This window comes from Ictidomys tridecemlineatus, chromosome 7 (genome assembly GCF_052094955.1).
Source record: "Ictidomys tridecemlineatus isolate mIctTri1 chromosome 7, mIctTri1.hap1, whole genome shotgun sequence".
Taxonomy (NCBI): Eukaryota; Metazoa; Chordata; class Mammalia; order Rodentia; family Sciuridae; genus Ictidomys; species Ictidomys tridecemlineatus.
This window is the reverse complement of record NC_135483.1, coordinates 3521813-3539817: the sequence shown is the minus strand read 5'-3', so window position 1 is coordinate 3539817 and position 18005 is coordinate 3521813. Positions and strand designations below refer to the sequence as shown.

The 18005-nt window shown below is 46.9% G+C and overlaps 1 protein-coding gene across 4 annotated transcripts in view; it reads right to left on the bottom strand.

The window, feature by feature from the left end:
* Trappc9 (trafficking protein particle complex subunit 9) overlaps nucleotides 1–18005 on the bottom strand; it is a 496909-nt gene that overhangs the window by 355714 nt on the left and 123190 nt on the right. For all 4 annotated transcript variants that reach the window (XM_078016653.1, XM_078016651.1, XM_078016650.1 and 1 more), the window contains one exon: nucleotides 17311–17463. In XM_078016653.1, coding sequence (XP_077872779.1) covers nucleotides 17311–17463 — 153 coding nt within the window. The remainder of the gene's footprint in view (nucleotides 1–17310; nucleotides 17464–18005) is intronic.

Below are 18005 nucleotides of genomic sequence, written 5' to 3'. Positions count from 1 at the left end.
CAAGTACAGACAGCAAGTGTTACTGTCTAGGAGTGCTGCCTTCACTGTCTCCATTCAGCAAAGAACTGAAGAAGAGGAACAGAAATGGCAAGCAAGAAGTATGCTTACCGCAAAGAGACAGAGACCCAGAAACAGACTTCTCAGAAGAGAAGGGCCCAGGGCTGGGAGTCCGGCGGGGAGAGTTTGGGCCTGTTCTTTTATGGTCTCTGTAATTTCTTCCTTTCCTTATCCCCTCCCTGTCCACAGGCTCCTCACTGTATTGATGAGTGACCCTCTGTCCACAAATCTGTGTTAGTTTATCTATTGGGTCCCCCAGAAAGGAATATGAGTACAAAAGTGTCTGTCTGACTAGGTCCCCTGCTTGTGTCCTTTAGCACTTTTTTAAACTACCTTTATTTTATGTATTAACTTACTTATTTATTATTTTAATGTGGATGGAACCCAGTGCCCCACATGCTAGGTAAGCAAGCGCTCTACCACTGAGCTACAAACCCAGCCCTCCATGAAGCTGACCTCCTCAGAAGATCCTTTCCATGCCCCTTTGTTCTGGCCCTGCCTCGAGCTCCTCACCTGCCATCCTCCCTGACTGCCCACACCCTCCTCCATCTTCCTCACAAGCATCTCAGCAGCACCAACCCTGTTCCTCACAGGTTTCCCCTCTGAGTTTCCTTTCTCTCTATCTTGTTTATATGTGTTACTCCATTCTTACTGGAAGAGAAACACAAACAAATGAGCATCAATTCCACAAAATTAATTCAAGATGGCTCATAGGACTAACTGCATCAACTCTCCAAAGGAAGCCAGCAGAAATAGCTCAATTAGCATATGTTATTTTGGGATAAAAATCAGGGAAACAAAACCAGAGCACTGTCAGTTTGAGATTAAAGTCCAATGCTTCTTTCATATGATAATAAAGGGGCACAGTGGTGTCATGCCTAACAGTGACACTTGCTTGCTCTCCTTTTAGAAACCAGAAATTCAAAGGACAGGCTAAATGTTCTCTGCACAGCAGTACTGAGCACTGCTATCCCTAAGAAAGGAAAGTCATTACTTCTTCATTAAGCAATCAGCCAAGAGGATGTGGGAAAAAAGGTGCACTTATACATTACCAGTGGGACTGAAAATTAGTGCAATCCCTCTTGAAAGCAGTAAGGAGATTCCTCAAAAGACTAGGAATGGAACCACCAGGGGACCCAGCTGTCCCAGTCTTTGGTTTATCTTAAAGATCTAAAATCAGCTTACTATAGGGATGCAACCACTTCAATGTTTATGGCAGCATAATTCACAGTAGCCAACTTACAGCCCAGATGCCCTTCTACAGATGAACAGGTCAAGAAAATGTGGTGTATCTACACAATGGAGTTCTCCTCAGCCAGAAAGAAGAAGAAAACAATGTCATTTGCCAATAAATGTGTGGCACCAGAGAAAGCATATAGTTCAAGAGAACATCATGCTTAGTGAAATAAGAGAGGCCCCCAAAATAAAGCATCAGAAGTTTTCTCTCATATGTAGAAGCTCAAGCAAAAGAAGGCGGGGTGGGGGTGTCTGGATATCACAAAGATAAAAGGAAGATCAGTGGAGTAGGAGACCTATAAGGAAGGAGAAGGAAGGGAAGCAGGAGAAAATAAGTTCTAGGCTGGGGCTGGGGTTCAGTGGCAAAGTGCTTGCCTAGCCTGCAGGAGGCACTGGGTTCGAACCTCACCACAACATTACAAAAAATAAAATAAAATACAGGAATTATATCTATCTACAACTACAAAAAAAAGAAAAGAAATACTAAATTTAACAAGATCGTGTTATATGCATATATAAATGTACTATATATATGCACATAACTTTCATGTATGTGCAGAAAGCACTACTGAGAACTCAATAAATAAAGGAACCCTGTACTGCCCCTCCTGTACTGCGCAGCCCAGCATCACATGCCGCACAGCCAACACTGGGTGCTCACTTGGGCAGCTGTTTCTCTCTCCCATGAGCCTTGTGTGATCTACTTGATACAGGAGCCACCAGAGAAATGCATTAAAACTTAGAGTAATTAAAATCACATAAAATTAATGATCAGTGTATTAGAAGCACCATCCACATGTCAAGTGCCAAGGTCACATGTAGCCAGTCACATTCTGTACAGCACTTAGTGGTCATTCCTGCAGTCAAAGGAGCTCCATGGGAGGGCACTGCATAGGCAGGATACTGGGCTTGGGGACCAGTGACTCACTGTGCTCCTCAGCACAATTCCAAGAGCAGCAGAGCACAGGGAACAAGACTGCTTAATTTGCTGAACTAGCCTGCTTTCTAAAACCCACACAAAAGGGGAGGAGACTATGCTAAATCCTTTTCCAGATTGGAAGAGAACACAAATAATTACTAAACTTAAAACTTCAGGATGTAGGCTAGGGTACAGCTCAGTGGTAGGGCACTTGCCTATCAGATGCATGGACCAGGAGCGCAGCACCTGTGGAGACTGGCAGCACCGGGCAGTGGTGACGAGCTGAGTGAGGACAGCTCACACACATGGTTGGGAGGAGAGAGGAGGAGGAGGAGGAGGAGGAGGAGGAGGAGGAGGAGGAGGAGGAGGAGGGCCACTTTGAACCCCACTTAGCTATAAATATTGTAAAAAAATGTTTATAATATAACTAAAATATCTAGAAATAAACCTGGTAAAGTACTATAAAACCTTTATAGAGACAATAGAAAATACTGAAAGACAAATAAGGGACATACAATATTCATTGATAGGAAGACCATGTATCATGAAAATGTCATTTTTCCCAAAAACTCAACTATTGATTCCATGCAGTCCAAAATAATACTCCAATAGACTACTTTGACAAACTGATTCTAAAACTCTTAAGGAAAATCAAAGAGCAAAGAATATCCAGAAGGTACCACATCAATCAATCACCTAGTCAGGAGACTTGCCCTACCAGACTTTAGAGCTCATCATCAATGGGGCTAAATGACCCCTGGCCCTGCTGGCAGAAGTCCAGGGATGTGAGAATGAGTAAGAGGAAGACAGTCTCCAGCAGGGGTTCCCAAACTGTACTGCACGTTAGAATCCTCTGGGATACTGAAAGCAAATTAAATCACAATGTCTACGCTGGGAGCCAGGCAAGCATTGGGAAGACCCTAGCTGATACCAGTATCCAGAAAGGTAAGCGTGCCTACAGTCTACACCCGCAGTAAAGGAGAGGGTGTGGTGAAGCATTGATTCAGTTCTTCTGGAAGATACACAAAATGAGGGAAGGGCGGGACAACAAGGCCAAATGGTAGGGAGAGAGACCATGTGAGCCACATGAGAGACTCTGTCCTGAGAGCAGTGGAGACCCATGGCAAGGGCTAGAAAGAGGGGCCGAATCAGATTCCACCTCAGGAGAGGCTGGGGGTGCTCAGTGGTAGGCAGAGCACTGTCCTAGCATGTGCCAGGCACTGGGTTCATCCTCAGCACCACCTAAAGATAAAGTAAATAAATAAAATAAAAGGTATTATGTCCATCTACAACTGAAAAAAAAAATCTTTAAAAAAAAGAAATACGACCGTGGCCACAGTACTGAAGACAGTGGCAGGAGTAAAGGCAGCAGCTGGAGGTAGTCAGACAATGGCCACAGGAAGCTGAGCTGCAGCAATGGCTGCAGTCAGAGCAGCGGCAGCAGGTACAGGGAGAAGGGCGGCGGCGCCCGGAAAGCAGAAGGGCCCACCTGGGTGCAATCTGAGCCGAGCTGTCGGGGAGCCGACCTGCACTGGTGGCCAGGCTTCACCCCCTCCTCTCTGGATACAAGGCTCTCAAATCCTTGCTCTCCAACACCTCCCTAATCACCTCATGACGAGCACTACCAGCTTAATTGGAAAAGGCTACAGTAAGAACAGCAAGATCAATGGCCAAAGGACTTCCGCCCTGGCCGCCTGAAGAGCTCTGGCCGCCTGCAAGAGGACCACCCGTTGCCGATGAATGACAAACACCTGGATCTCCATGCCACCCTGATGGGTAGGAGGTTATTCTGCAACTCAAATTTAAATCAAAAGGCTGAGTCAAGGGGAGGGGGTTGTTGTGGCTCAGCAGTAGAGTGTTCACCTAGCACGTGTGAGGCCCTGGGTTTGATCCTCAGCACTACATAAAAATAAATAAAATAAAGGTATTGTGTACAACTACAACTAAAAAAATAAATTTTTTTTTTAAAAAGGCTGAGTCACCCTTCTCAGCTGAAGGGCAAATGGTGCGTAGGGGATAAGTGCACCTCACAGGTCACTAACAGGAGTCTTGGGCAAGAATCCAGCTTGGGGTGCCGTGAGGCTCAGTATCTATGCCAGACCAGTGCTCAGAGATGTGCCCCAAGAGCAGCGTGGCAGGAGCAGGGTGGCTGGAGCAGGCTGACCTTTCCCTCGGCCGAGCTGCGTGCTGTGAAATCACTGTCTGAGTCAGAAGGCTGGGAGGTGGCCCGGGCTAAACACGATGGCAGGCAGGCCAGTGCCCACTGGCTTCTCCTCCAGAGCAAGCAGATACCCCTGATCACAACACGCCCGCACCTGATGTGGCCAGCAGCCCACTCGGTGCGAAAACGATGGCAGGTCTGGACTAAAATGTAGGATGTCAGCTTCAATTTCAGCTGAGGTTGAGATCGTGGACAGAAGCACTGGTCCCACCCTCGTGATAACAACAGACAGGATGAACTAGAGATCCACTTTCCCCGACGGCTCGGGGGAAGAGGGCACGGGGAAAACTAGCCTGAACTTCAAGAGGGACGTCTGCAGGGGGCAGGTCTGGCTCCACCTCTGTGGGGTGGCTCAGTGGCCTACCACTGGAGCCCAGCATGGCTGCCAGAGCGTGAAGACCCGGGGCGGGAGGCAACCTGCGCCCGCACAGGCTCCCGGCAAGGGGCTTGGGGCAGCAGAGGGAGGCCCTCAGAGCGCCGCTCCTGGCACTGGCTGGGGCGGCAGGAGCAAAGCACCAGGAAGTGGGAGGGTAAAATGGAAACCCAGCAGGGAGGGAAGGCCACCAGCGTCTTCCCCAGGTCCCCTGAGGGGCAGGGGTTCAGAACCTAGAGGGCAAGCAAAAATCTTCAGAGACAGAGCCGGAATGAGGTCAAGAGGACCTGGGGTGCGGTCCCTAACGGAAAGAGGAAATGGAAGGTGCTCCACACGATGCTGACGGAAGTACCAAAGGCCCAAGAGAGGCAGGAGCAAGGAAGCCTCCTCGCCCATGCTGGCCTGCCCTCAAGACCACCCAGCAGAGGCAGCGAGACCGTCCACAGACAAGCACCAGGGTGGTGGGCACCGAGCTGGCACAGGGGGTGCAGAGGCCTGGTCGAAGACAGCACAGTGCGACCCCTCTCCTGCTGCAGGGCAGGGCCCCTGTCTGAGCAGCAGCCAGGCATGGTGAGCACCCAGGGACTAGTCATTCTTTCTGTCCCTACACTCTCTGGCCTCAGGATAAAACCCAAGTCTCAAAAACATCCCTAGCCAGCCGCCTTCAAAAAACACGACTGTGAAAGACTCAGGCATCTAGGAACCACAAAGAAAAAGAGAAATCATGGCATTAAAATTCTAGTCACGTTCGTCTTTGGCTTCTGGATAATTCAGGATGAGTCACTGTTCTTTAAACAGTAAGAATGAGAATTCCAGAACTTAATGTTTCTTTTCAAGGGGGGCAGCAGACTAGGACAGAGACACGGAACAAGCGCCCCAATTTCAGAGGACAGTCGGGGCAAGGACGGTTATCAAAGTGAAGACAGCGTATTGGACAGTGACTCAAGTCGGATCCATCCCTGGCCGCAGTAGTAAACAGCAGCTTCTGTGGGCCTTAAGTTGTGAAGAAACAACATACAATGAAACGCCACACGTAACTGATTCTCATAGTGGCCTGCAGTCGCGGAGCAAGAACCAACCTGGCTGGACCTTCAGCAGGTGGTCTGTCCTTTGACAAAACGAGACAGCAGGGAGGCAGTGTGGACAAGCTAGAGTGATAATCCAAGATGCCACGGTGACACACAGGAAAGAGCCACCTTTGCCAGCAGGGAATGCTAGGGACAAGACCTTCAAAAGCTTAAAACAGGAGGTGACAAGCTGCTGTGTGCAATGGATATGCCTGTCATCCCAGCTATGTAGGAGGCTGAAGCAGGAGGACAGCAAGTTGGAGGCCAGACTGGGCAACGCAGAGAGACACTGTCTCTACATGAGAAATAAAAAAGGCCAGGGGTGTAGTTCAGTGGGAGAGTGCTCCTGAGTTCAACTCCCAATACCAGATAAATAAGCAAAAAACCAAGAGGGGCCTGAAGTTGGGCTCAGCAGGTGGAGGCCAGATGGCATTCCAAGGCCAGGAGGGTTTGCAGGTGTGGCACAGCACTAGACAAGCAAAGCAGGGTTTCAGAGCAGCTGCAGCATGGCCTGAAAGAGTCCCAGCAAGAGGCAGAGGGACAGAGGGACAGCAAGAGCAAGGAGAAAGCCTGCAACCAGTCTGCATGGCCTAGTTTTTGAGGAAACGCTAGGATATAACAGAAGGTGGATTTGAGTTCTGTGTGACCCAGAGGAGTTCCTGTGACTGTTCAAGTGAAAGGTGTTCAAAGCGCATCCCACAGCAATGAGGAGAGCACAAGAGACTTCAAGAGAAAAGAAAGGTCAGACGCATCTTCCAAGACAACTGGACGGGAGTGTAATGCAGTCCTCATGGAGAAGAGGCCAAGGAGGACCTCCATCTATCTGTGGAGAGAAACGTCTGCCCAGGGAAGGGGCAGGGTGGGAGAGGCCTGAGAAGGTGGAACACACTGCTCCGTGAGTTCTGTGTGAGCAAACGCGTGTGGAAGAGCAGGAGGTCCAAGAGGCTACTGAATGCCCACATGCCCCGGCAGCATGGCGACTCCAGAGAGTACACTCGTGACTGGCAGAGTTACCACCTTCCCAAGACACAGAGGGCAGACAAGTCACAGCACAGGCTCACCCCTCTCCACCCATGGTGCGAGGTGCCCACAGGTACCAGGTCACAGCCCCCCTGAAAGCGAGGGCCCTGCATACCCAGGGAGCTCTGACAGGCACAGCAGACAGAGGCTGTGGGGGACTGTCACTCCCTGCAGGAAGGAAGCAGTGGGGGACATTAAGACCCCCTGGTGTGTGGGGTGCTGGCACTACACACAGAAACTCAGCATCCCTTTTCCTTCCTAGGACTCGGCCTCCTGCTCTATAAAACAAACTGATTACACGGGATGCCATCTTCAGTCCGCCCGGGTCTGCCAGGCTTGAGGACCACTCCTTCCCATACTGAAATTGAAATGCCACATCTAATTATCGGTCCAACAGAAACTGTCTGCAGGGAAAGCTGACATTTCTCTTATGAAACTGAGAGCCAAAAAGTACAGAGAAAAGGAAAATCAAATTAAATAATGAATTAATTGGAAAGGAAACCAAAGCAGGCAACATTCCCATCCCGCTGTCAGGGACAACAGACCCTGAAGGCCATTCTCATCCAAAGCATCAATCCCAATGAGATCAAAACACAGCGCATCGATCCCCTGAAAGCTCCCTGTGCACAGACGCGACCCTCGGACGCAGACAGCCACGGGCAGCATGGCTGGGTCTTTCAGACGACGCCTTGATGAAAGATTTCTCGGGTAAAAATAACTTTTCAATTTGATCAGATGAGAAAGCGTCTGTGAGGCAAAAGCCAAGATGTTTCTAACTTTTCTTTGAGAAACATTTTATGGTGAAACATAACACAGACAGAACTGCATATAATAAGTGTGTGACTTAATGAATTCGTAAGAAGCCAACAGTCCGGAAACCACCACCCAGGTCAAGAAACAGAATTTCACCAGACACCCAGAGGCTCTGTGCCTTATCCCACCCTACCTTCCTGCCTCCCCGTGGCCAGCCCCTGTCTCCTGGGCAGCCACTCCCAGCACCATTCCTGTCCTCCTAAGCATGGAGCCCAGAACACTACCGTGCAGCTGCACCTGTTCATTCTCCAAGACATTGTTTACATATCTTATAAACTACAGGCAGCCCTTTCATTCCCTTCCATTTCCTTTGGGGGGGAGGTGCGTAAAAACCATGCCTAACATAGGCGTTCTCAGGAGTTAACACGGGAGTGCGGCTCAGCAGCATAAAGCGTGTTCATAATGTTGTCCCACCATCACCACCCCCATCTCCAGCACCTCCTTCCTCCTCCCTACTTATCATTTACTCTTTGTCTGACGTCAGGGTTTCCACAAGTCTGCACTGCAGCTGCACCCCCATAGTGTGACTTATCAAGGGTCCCTGTTCCCTGGGTGCTGTAAGCCACACTCAGAGCTAGAGCACATGCAGCCTCAGCCGGGGCCTGGGGCTCAGGAGGTGCTGTCCCACCAGCAGGAGGGCGTACTGCAAAGCACCTCTTAGCTCCTGAGGGTACTCATTGCCTCAAGCCACCATCCACTAGGGAGGACAAAACATGCCCTTCTGCTCCCTCGCCCCTTCTCCACTAGTTACCTGGAAAACTTCCATTAGGAGAAAACCCCTCACCGACTATTAGATTGTCCAGTGTCAGATTGTACAAAAAGTAGAATAAATGCTCATTACTTATCACTTTCAAAATAATAAATTGGTTCCCCACCACATTCCAAAGGTGAACCACTCTTTTTAGTAGCACTAAGAACTCAAGGGCTGAAACACAGTTATTCTTCTTACTGACACTTAACCGGCCAGTGGCAGCCTCTTCAGACAGGGTCCTTCCAAACCTCCTCGGTTCTCTCCAGTTACCCCCCTGCTGCAGGTTGCACCACCAGGTGTTCCGAGACAATCTCACTGCTCCAATTCCTGCTCCAGAGCTGGAGTCAACCAATCCTGCAAGAAGGACTGGTCCCCCTGAGCAGGAAAGAAGGCTTCACCATGCGCTGTGCTGCACCACCTCCAGCTCTGGTGGGAGACAGGACTTGGAGACTGGCTGGCTGGCTGACAGACGGACAGGCTCTTAAACATCTTGTGACTGCTTGCTGACATTTTTAATTGAAACTCTAGGACACACAATCTTCACTTGACCTCCTATCTTACTTAGATCAGCTACCTCCTGTCTTCCACATAAGAAGCCTAGTTCAGCCAGGCACAGTGTCACACGCCTATAATCCCAGCAGCTGGGGAGGTTGAGGCAGGAGGATCGCGAGTTCAAAGCCAGCCTCAGCAAAAGTGAGGCGCTAAGCAATTCAATGAGACCCTGTCTCTAAATAAAATACAAAACAGAGCTGGAGATGTGGCTCAGTGGCTGAGTGCCCCTCAGTTCAATCCCTAGTACCAAAACACAAAAGAAGGCTAGTTCAATCCATGATAACAAATGAGTCATTCATATGTTAATTCATATTAACACACTCTTTCACCACATTGACACCAAAGCTGACGATATCTCAACCAAAACAGCCACAGATGATGGTCCCTTGCTCCCTTCCAATCTAGTGCAGTGTGAGGCACCACAGGGGCAGATGGCACTGTCCCACTGACGTCACTGGGTGTCAGCACACAATTGTTGTGTGTGTGATGCTCACCACAGTCCTCAGCACAATGTCTCTCCAGCTGTTCTGGAAGCCCTTCCCTAGTGGATCCTTGAGAAGGTACCACAAGAGCATAATCTTTGTGTCCTCACGTTGACAGCCACTCGTCTGGGCCCCTGACACCTGGAAGCGCACACAGCTAAGCCTAAGGACTTCAGGCTTGCATCTTCATCCCATGAGCATCTCACGCACACTGTTCTACAGCCTGAAATAATTTGCTGTTTTGATCTGAACACCCAAAAGAAAGATGGATTTCCAACTCTGACTTTTTTTTTTTCCAGTACCAGGGATTGAACTCAGAGGCACTTGACCACCGAGCCACACCCCCAGCCCTATTTTGTATTTTATTTAGATACAGGGTCTCACTGAGTTGCTTAAGGCCTCACTTTTTCTAAGGCTGCTTTGAACTCATGATCCTCCTGCCTTGGCCCCCTGAGCTGCTGGAATTACAGGCATGCACCACCGCGCCCAGACCCAACTCTAACAATTTTATTAGAAGATGTCTTGGTCTTTCTGGGTCAGTGTTTTCATGTACACAATGTGCCACTCAATAGTTTCAAGGTTGTTTTTCATTTTTTTTTAGAAAGTTTTTTTTTAATTTGTTATATGACAACAGAATGCATTACAATTCATCTTTCACATATAGAGCACAAGTTCTCATATCTCTGTTTATACACAAAGTAGAGCCACATCCTGTGTGTCTTCATACATGTACTTACTGTAATGATGACCATCACGTTTTTCCACCATCTTTCCTACCCCTATGCCTCCTCCATTTGCCTCCCTCCCCTTTTCCCCTTTGCCCTATCTAGAGTTCATCTAATCCTCCCACCACTACCACCACCACCACCTCCTGTCCACACATATTATGAATCAGCATCCTTAAGTCAGAGAAATCATTCGGCATTTGGTTTTTTGGGATTGGCTAATTTCACTTGGAATTATATTCTCCAACTCCATCCATTTACCCACAAATGCCATGATTTTATTCTCTTTTACTGCTGAGTAATATTCCATTGTGTATATATACCACATTTTCTTTATCCATTCATCTACTGAAGGTTGGTTCCATAGCTATTGTGAATTGTGCTGCTATAAACATTGATGTGGCCGTGTCCCTGTAGTATGCTGTTTTTAAGTCCTTTGGGTATAGTCCGAGAAGAGGGATAGCTGGGCCAAAAGGTGGTTCCATTCCCAGTTTTCCAAGGACTCTCCATACTGCTTTCTATATTGGCTGCACCAATTTGCAGTCCCACCAGCAATGTATGAGTGTACCTTTTTCCCCACATCTTCACCAACACTTGTGGTGTTTGTGTTCTTAATAGCTGCCATTCTGACTGGAGTGAGATGAAATCTTAGAGGAGTTTTGATTTGCATTTCTCTAATTGCTAGAGATGCTGAACATTTTTTCATATATTTGTTGATTGTGTATATCTTCTTCTGAGAAGTGTCTACTCAATTCCTTGGACCATTTATTGATTGGGTTATTTGGGGTTTTTTGGTGTTAAGATTTTTGAGTTCTTTATAGATCCTGGAGATTAGTGCTTGATCTGACGGGCATATGGTAAGAATTTGTTCCCAATTAGTAGGCTCTCTATTCACCTCAGTAATTGTTTCTTTTGTTAAAACGAAGCTTTATAGTTTGAATCCATTCCATTTATTGATTCTTAATATTAATTCTTGCACTATAGGAGTCTTTTTAAGGAAGTTGGGGCCTAATCCACCATGATGGAGATTTGGGCCTACTTTTTCTTGTAATAGACGCAGTGCCTCTGGTTTAATTCCTATGTCCTTGATCCACTTTGAGATGAGTTTTGTGCATGGTGAGAGATAGGGGTTTAATTTCATTTTGTTGCATATGGATTTCCAATTTTCCCTTTGTTGAAGAGGCTTGTATTTTCTCCAATGTATATTTTTGGCACCTTTGTCAAATATAAGATAACTATAATTGTGTGGGTTAGTCTCTGTGTCCTCTATTCTGTACCATTGGTCCACTAGTCTATTTTGGTGCCAATACCAGGCTGTTTTTGTTCCTATTGCTCTGTAGTATAGTTTATGTCTGGTATAGTGATGTCACCTGCTTCACTCTTCTTGCTAAGGATTGCTTTAGCTATTCTGGGTCTCTTATTTTTCCAGATGAATTTCATAACTGCTTTTTCTACTTCTGTGAGGAATTTCATTGGGATTTTGATTGGAATTGCGTTAAATTTGTATAGTGCCTTTGGTAGTATGGTCATTTTGACAGTATTAATTCTGTCTATCCAAGAACAAGGGAGATCTTTCCATCTTCTAAGGTCTTCTTTAATTTTTTTCTTTAGTGTTCTATAGTCTTCATTGTAGGGATCTTTTACCTCTTTTGTTAAGTTAATTTCCAAGTTGTTGTGTTTTTTTTTATGCCATTGTAAATGGCGTAGTTTTCCTCATTTGCCTTTCAGAGGATTTGTCACTGATATACAGAAATGCCTTTGATTTATGGGTATTGATTTTGTATCCTGCTACTTTGCTGAATTTACTAGTTCTAGAAGTTTTCTGCTAGAATTCTTTGGTTCTTCTAGGTATAGAATCACATTGTCAGAAAATAGTACTAATTTGAGTTCTTCTTTTCCTATCCATATCCCTTTAATTTCTCTCTCTGTCTAATTGCTCTGGCCAGTGTTTCAAGAACTATGTTAAATAGAAGTGGTGAAAGAGGGCATCCCTGTCTTGTTCCAGTTTTTAGAGGAAATTCTTTCCATTTTTCTCCATTTAGAATGATGCTGGCCTGGGGCTTAGCGTAAGTAGCTTTTACGATGTTGAGGTGTGTCCCTGTTAGCCTGGTTTTTCTAGTGTTCTGAACATGAACAGTGCTCTGTTTTGTTGAATGTTTTTTCTGCATAATGCAGCAGATCTGGGATGAAGGAAGTTTTCTTTAATCCAGATTCTAGAATGTCAGGGTTCTCTTGTTCCTGTTCCCTTCTGTGGTGTCCCAGGGCTATGAGCACACGCCTGTGGCCTGCTCTCCTGGTGTGCTGCTGTGCCACGGTGTTCATTGTGATTTCAACGTAACTTCCTGAGGTTGGACCTGGGCCCTCTCCTACTGAGACCATCTTCACAGGAAACCAGTTTATGTGAACGTCTAGGAGAGAGGATGAGGGTTGGCTGTTCTGACTCTGTGCTTCTACACCAGGGATGGTTCCCCACGCGGCCCAGCACCGTGCTCCTCCTGGTGTGCAGCTGCACCTTCCTTTGCTCTGCACTCCCAAGTCCACTCCTGGTAGCTGCCCACAGTCACAGTGGTCCTCCTTCTAGAACAGTTCTTTATAATCAGCTGAAATATGCAAGATTCCCCCAGCTCCTCAGCTGCTGCTCTCGACCACACTGAACTGCCCAGTGAGGACCCACTGGCTGTCGGGGATCCCTAGTCTGTCACAGTCTCCTCTGCATGCTGCTGAGACCATGTAGCTTATATTCTGAACACCATGGCAATACCCTCGGTCTGGCTTAGCTGTACATTTTGCCTACAGGAGTAGATTTTCCTGAGTTGCCCAGGCTGACTTTCCTGGATATTTCAAAGATAGACAAGGCCTATGAAAATTTCTCACCATCTCCCAAGATTTCTAGTCTTAAATGTAAAATTCCAAGAAATCAAGATTTCTGCATATTGTAATGATAAGAAAACATATACCCTCTTCTAAGTGAAAGGTTGACTTGTCTTACCCTAGAGGAAGACAGATGCTGCCCCCAAAATTGGAAGATCCAGGAAAACATTTGCTTGCTAAGAATCACTTAGAAATCAAACATAATAAATCAAAGCAGTGCTCTACAAAGGCATCTTTTCTCCTTTTTTATTTTCAAAATATCAAACCTACAGAAAAGTTACAAGAATAGAAATGGACGCCCATATGCCCTTCATCTAAAAGTCATCTAAAGTTTTAATAACTTGACACATTTATTCTATTTCTATCTACATTCACATTCTCAGACTCCCCAACCATATCAAAGACAGAGCAGGCATAATTATCTTTCATACTTGAGTACTTCTGAATGAATTTCCTAAGAATAAAAACATTCTGCTATAATTTTAATTTCATTGTTATAATAACATTATCTAATGTATAGCACATATTCAGTTTCCCCAATAGTTCCAAAAATGTCTTTAGCTTTTTAATCCAGGATATAATTAAGGACCATGCAGAGCATCTGATGGTCATATTTCTTCAAACTCCTTTAGTTAGAACAGTCCTCCCACTTGTTTTACAAAGTGGGAATTGTAACATTTACATTTACTTCATAGAGTTGTCGGGAAGATTAAATAAAAATAATACAAATAAGTGACCAGCCCATCTGCATACACACTATCTGACAATGCTCAACAAATACTAATTCCCTCCCATCTGCTGAAAGCACACACTGAAGCCAGTATCCTAGTTTTATGTGACAGCTCTACTTATTGCAATACATCTTTAAAGTGGCATCTAATTTTAATAACCTACTTAGTATGTTCACACCTGAAAACTTGGGTCTTTTTCAATGCTTCTGAGATGGTCAGACTGAGAGCCACAGAAGGGTCATCTCCCAGCTTCAGGAGGCCACAGTGAGCCCCTGCCACTGAGCACTCAGACTGAACTAGGAGTAACAAGGCACCATCCAGGGACCACACTCTCTACGGGTTCTTGTGTCCAACTTCTTCCCCTATAAAATTTGCCCATTAAGGTTATCGGTTTACATAGCAAATTGTACTGTAAGCTACAACTGGCCAAAGCTTCTGCTAAACTCTAGTGATAAAGAGGGCATCCAATGACCATGTTCTGTTTCACATGACTAACTGACCAGGAATTTGACCTGCCTACCATCTCAAGCCATTTAATAACCATAATTCTGGTTCTGATTTGGTTTTATCTTAAAATTTAGAAGAAGGTATTGTCTGACTACAAATCCCAAATTGCAACCTCACTCTCAACTTAGAAGAGCAGAGACTACTCTCCGCCAAAGGCAGAAAGAAGTTCAGAAACACAATAAACAAGGCAGCACTGGGCATGTACATTCAAAAGGCCACCCCAACCCAAACAGCTGAGGTCTCCACCTGAGGCCTTCTGGACCCTTCCTCAAGAATAACACGACACAGGCAGCCTGGAGTGGAGGCCCGGTCCCCAGCCCCTGACTGCTCACATGCCAGAAGTCCCAGTCAGAACTCTACTTCCCAAGAGCACCGGGGATGATGCCCTAGCATCTGTAGGAGAGGTGTCTGGATAGGTTCCCAGGCCTGGACACCATCTATGCTGCCATACTCCCTTCTTGGCAGTCAGAACCCAGGCAACCCTCTGTCCACTGACAGAAGACTGCAGCTCAGTGGCAAAGGGTGGTTTACAAATGGGGGCTGAGGGCATCTGCTTCATCTGATATCTTTAAGTGCTGATATAATGTTCAATCCACATGAGTTTTTCAGTTTCTAACATGTTGCAACACTAAACTTTTTTCCTACCTTTACTATATTGTAAAATTAATGTTTCATTAAGAACTAGCCTTTTATGCAGATTGCACAATGGTTCTTAAATACATAAGGTGACTTCTATGAGGGGTATATGGACTGGATTATGTATTGAAGTCCTGGCCCACAGCGTGATGGCATCAGGAGATGGGCAATCAGGAAGCAGGTAGGACAAAGTCCTGAGTACCTCCTGATGATAGCCTCCTCCTGTAAGAAGAGAGGGGACAGCAGAGCTCCCACTCTGCACTGCATGAGGTCACAGCAAGAAGATGGTCATCTGCAGACCAGGGGAGAGGCCCTGCCGTTAACCAGACCTGCCAGCACTCTGACCATGGACTTCCAAGCTTCCACACACATAAGACATCAGCATGCCGCTCAGTCCAGTAGGCTGTGGTGTCTTGTTGCAGGAGCACAAGCTAAGACAGAGCAGCTTGCTGGATCTTGACATAGCCACACTATAGGAAACCAGCACAGGAGTTTACTGCCATATATCTGCCCAGGAAGCCAAAACTTTCAATAACTCCCTGAAGAGATCTTTTGGGGGGAAATCCTCACCAGAACGAACAGGAATACAATGTGGAACCCCCCACTGAGAGGAGAAGCAGAGAAAGAAGCCTCACTTGTGACCTGCTCTGCAAATGCGGACGCCCTTAGAACCTATCTAGGTGCTGTGACAGAGGACGATCAGGATCCTTTTCCCTACTCTAAAGCAAGGAGACAGGTAGGAAAGAACCAATCACCGAGGCACCTCCAGGAAGAGCACTGAAAGTGGGCAGGTGAAGAACTGAGCAGCAGGGACGCAGCGGGACAGACTTCTGCCCGAGTGGTCAAGGGGAGGTTTAGACTAGGGGCTGCAGAATGAGGAGCAGGCCATGCAGGCTGTGCAGCAGGGCTATCGGGTGAGGAAAGGGCAAGTGCAAAGGCTCCAGCAGAAATGGCAGGGTGCACTTCTGCAACAAGGTCACACCAAAGCCAGAGACTCCAGGGAGGGAAAGAGTATGGAAGGGAATTTCCCGTCACAGGGAAAAAAAAAAAAAAAACCCACAGCTGGTCGTGCAGTGTCTTGCATTCACTGAACAGCACTGTTTCCCAACATGTGAGATGCTGGGACAGACTGGCTGGGAAAGAGAAGCCCAGGCCGCTGGATCTGCTGCCCCTAGGGCTTCGGGGCTAATTCTTTTCATGTCACCTAGGAAGCTTCCTGGCCCAGGCCCCAGACAAACATCATCAACCCACAGGACTCTTCCAGAAGAAGCACACTCGTGAGTCTAAGTGTTCCAAGGACTTGTTCACACAGCTAACACTTGCAAACTCATCGTTTTCCAGGTGGTGTACAAGTCCACATGATCACCCAGAAATGGGGCTATCATCCTTTCTTAAATTGGAGATTAAGGTTTAGAGAAGTTAAGCTACCCGAAGTCACATACTCAGTGAGTTCTAGAGACAGAATCCACTGGCGGTCTCCAAGAACAGCCACATTATAGACTGAAAGTTTGCGTCTCCCTCCAAAACTCAAATGGTGAAGCTCCAGCCCTCAACCTAACTTTATCTTGTGACAGGGCCTCTGAGGTAACAGGAATGGGGCCCTAATGTAATAGGCTTGGGCCCTTTTAAGATGAGAAAGGGGTACCAGAGAAATAATCTCCCTACCCTCCATGAGAGGTAACAACCAGAAGATAATTCCTGCCATTCAGAAGGAAGACCCTCACCAGAAACCCACCATGCCCCATGATCTCAGACCTCTGGCCCCAGACTGTAAGAAATAAACTTCTACTGTTTAAGCCATGCAGTCTGTGGCATATTCGTTAGAGCAGACTGGGCTGGCTAATATACCCACAAAGCCTGTCAATGAACACAGGGACCCAGCTTCATCATTTGGCATAAGCGATCTGCAGAATCTTAGCCCTTGTCTGCCAGTCCTAACATCGCAACAAATACAAATCCCCATTTCCCCAGACTCCATCTCCTTGCAGAAATCAGCAGACCCAGAGGAAGCACTTGATCATCACCGTTAATTGGAAGTCTGCAAGATCACAGCAGTTAACTGGAAAAAACGCAGCAATTCCTACATTCCACTAATTTAGGCTGACCTCCTGGCAAATGAGCACAAAATGGTAAAGAGTGAGAATTAAGAAATCATTTAGCTCAAATGTACTTTTATTACTTTAGGCATATGCAGTAACTCACTCTGCTAACAAAGTGCCAAGAGAAGTCTCAGTCGCTGTAGCAGCGACTGGCCAGCAAGTCACAAAACAGCACAGCGGGCCTCAAGCAGGGGATGGGGCACTGCCCAGGAGCAGAATGTGCCGGCTGAACTTGGTGGGAAGCACTCACCATCGCTGAGGTCCTGGAGGAGATTCTCCTGGCAGGAAAAGTCCAGCTTCGCCTTGATGCTGATGGTGAAAGTAGCCACCTTTCCAGGCTGCAGCGGGAACTGGGCCAGGGTTTCTTCCAGCTTCCAGCTCAAGAAGTCACCGTATAGCTTTTCTAGGATAACAACAATGGTACAGATGAAGCACGGGAAGCAATGTACTTGCTGATCCCCCTAGAAAATGCTGACACATTCTTAAAAGTAATGAGAGATGAAAAGCACTTAAGAGGCAAGAGATAAAAGAAAACTCCAGAATCAAGAGATGCTGTGAGGCAGTCACCCCTGTTTGTGGAAAGGACTGGTAGCAGAGAAAGAGTTGGTCCACTTGGCTCTTCAGGCTGAGTCCTCCACTCCTGATGAGCAGCTCCTTCTCACCCATGAAGGAAACATGGTCTCTGATCCTATAAACTAGAGTTAAACTAAATTTCTACATGAGGTTTTCTGTAACACATCGTAAAGAGGAACAGACCTAAGTTTAGTGGAGGAGGCATCCTCAAGTGAGGAACTTCTGGAAAAAGAGAGGACACGGTTACAGTGGGACCCGAAGGGGGCAGTCTGGGGGGCGTGTGGAGGAGGGTGCTCCCCTGGCTTCGCTGCAAATCCGCCTGCCTTACAAGATCTCGGTACGAGACGAACAGGCCTTGAAGTGGCCACCCTT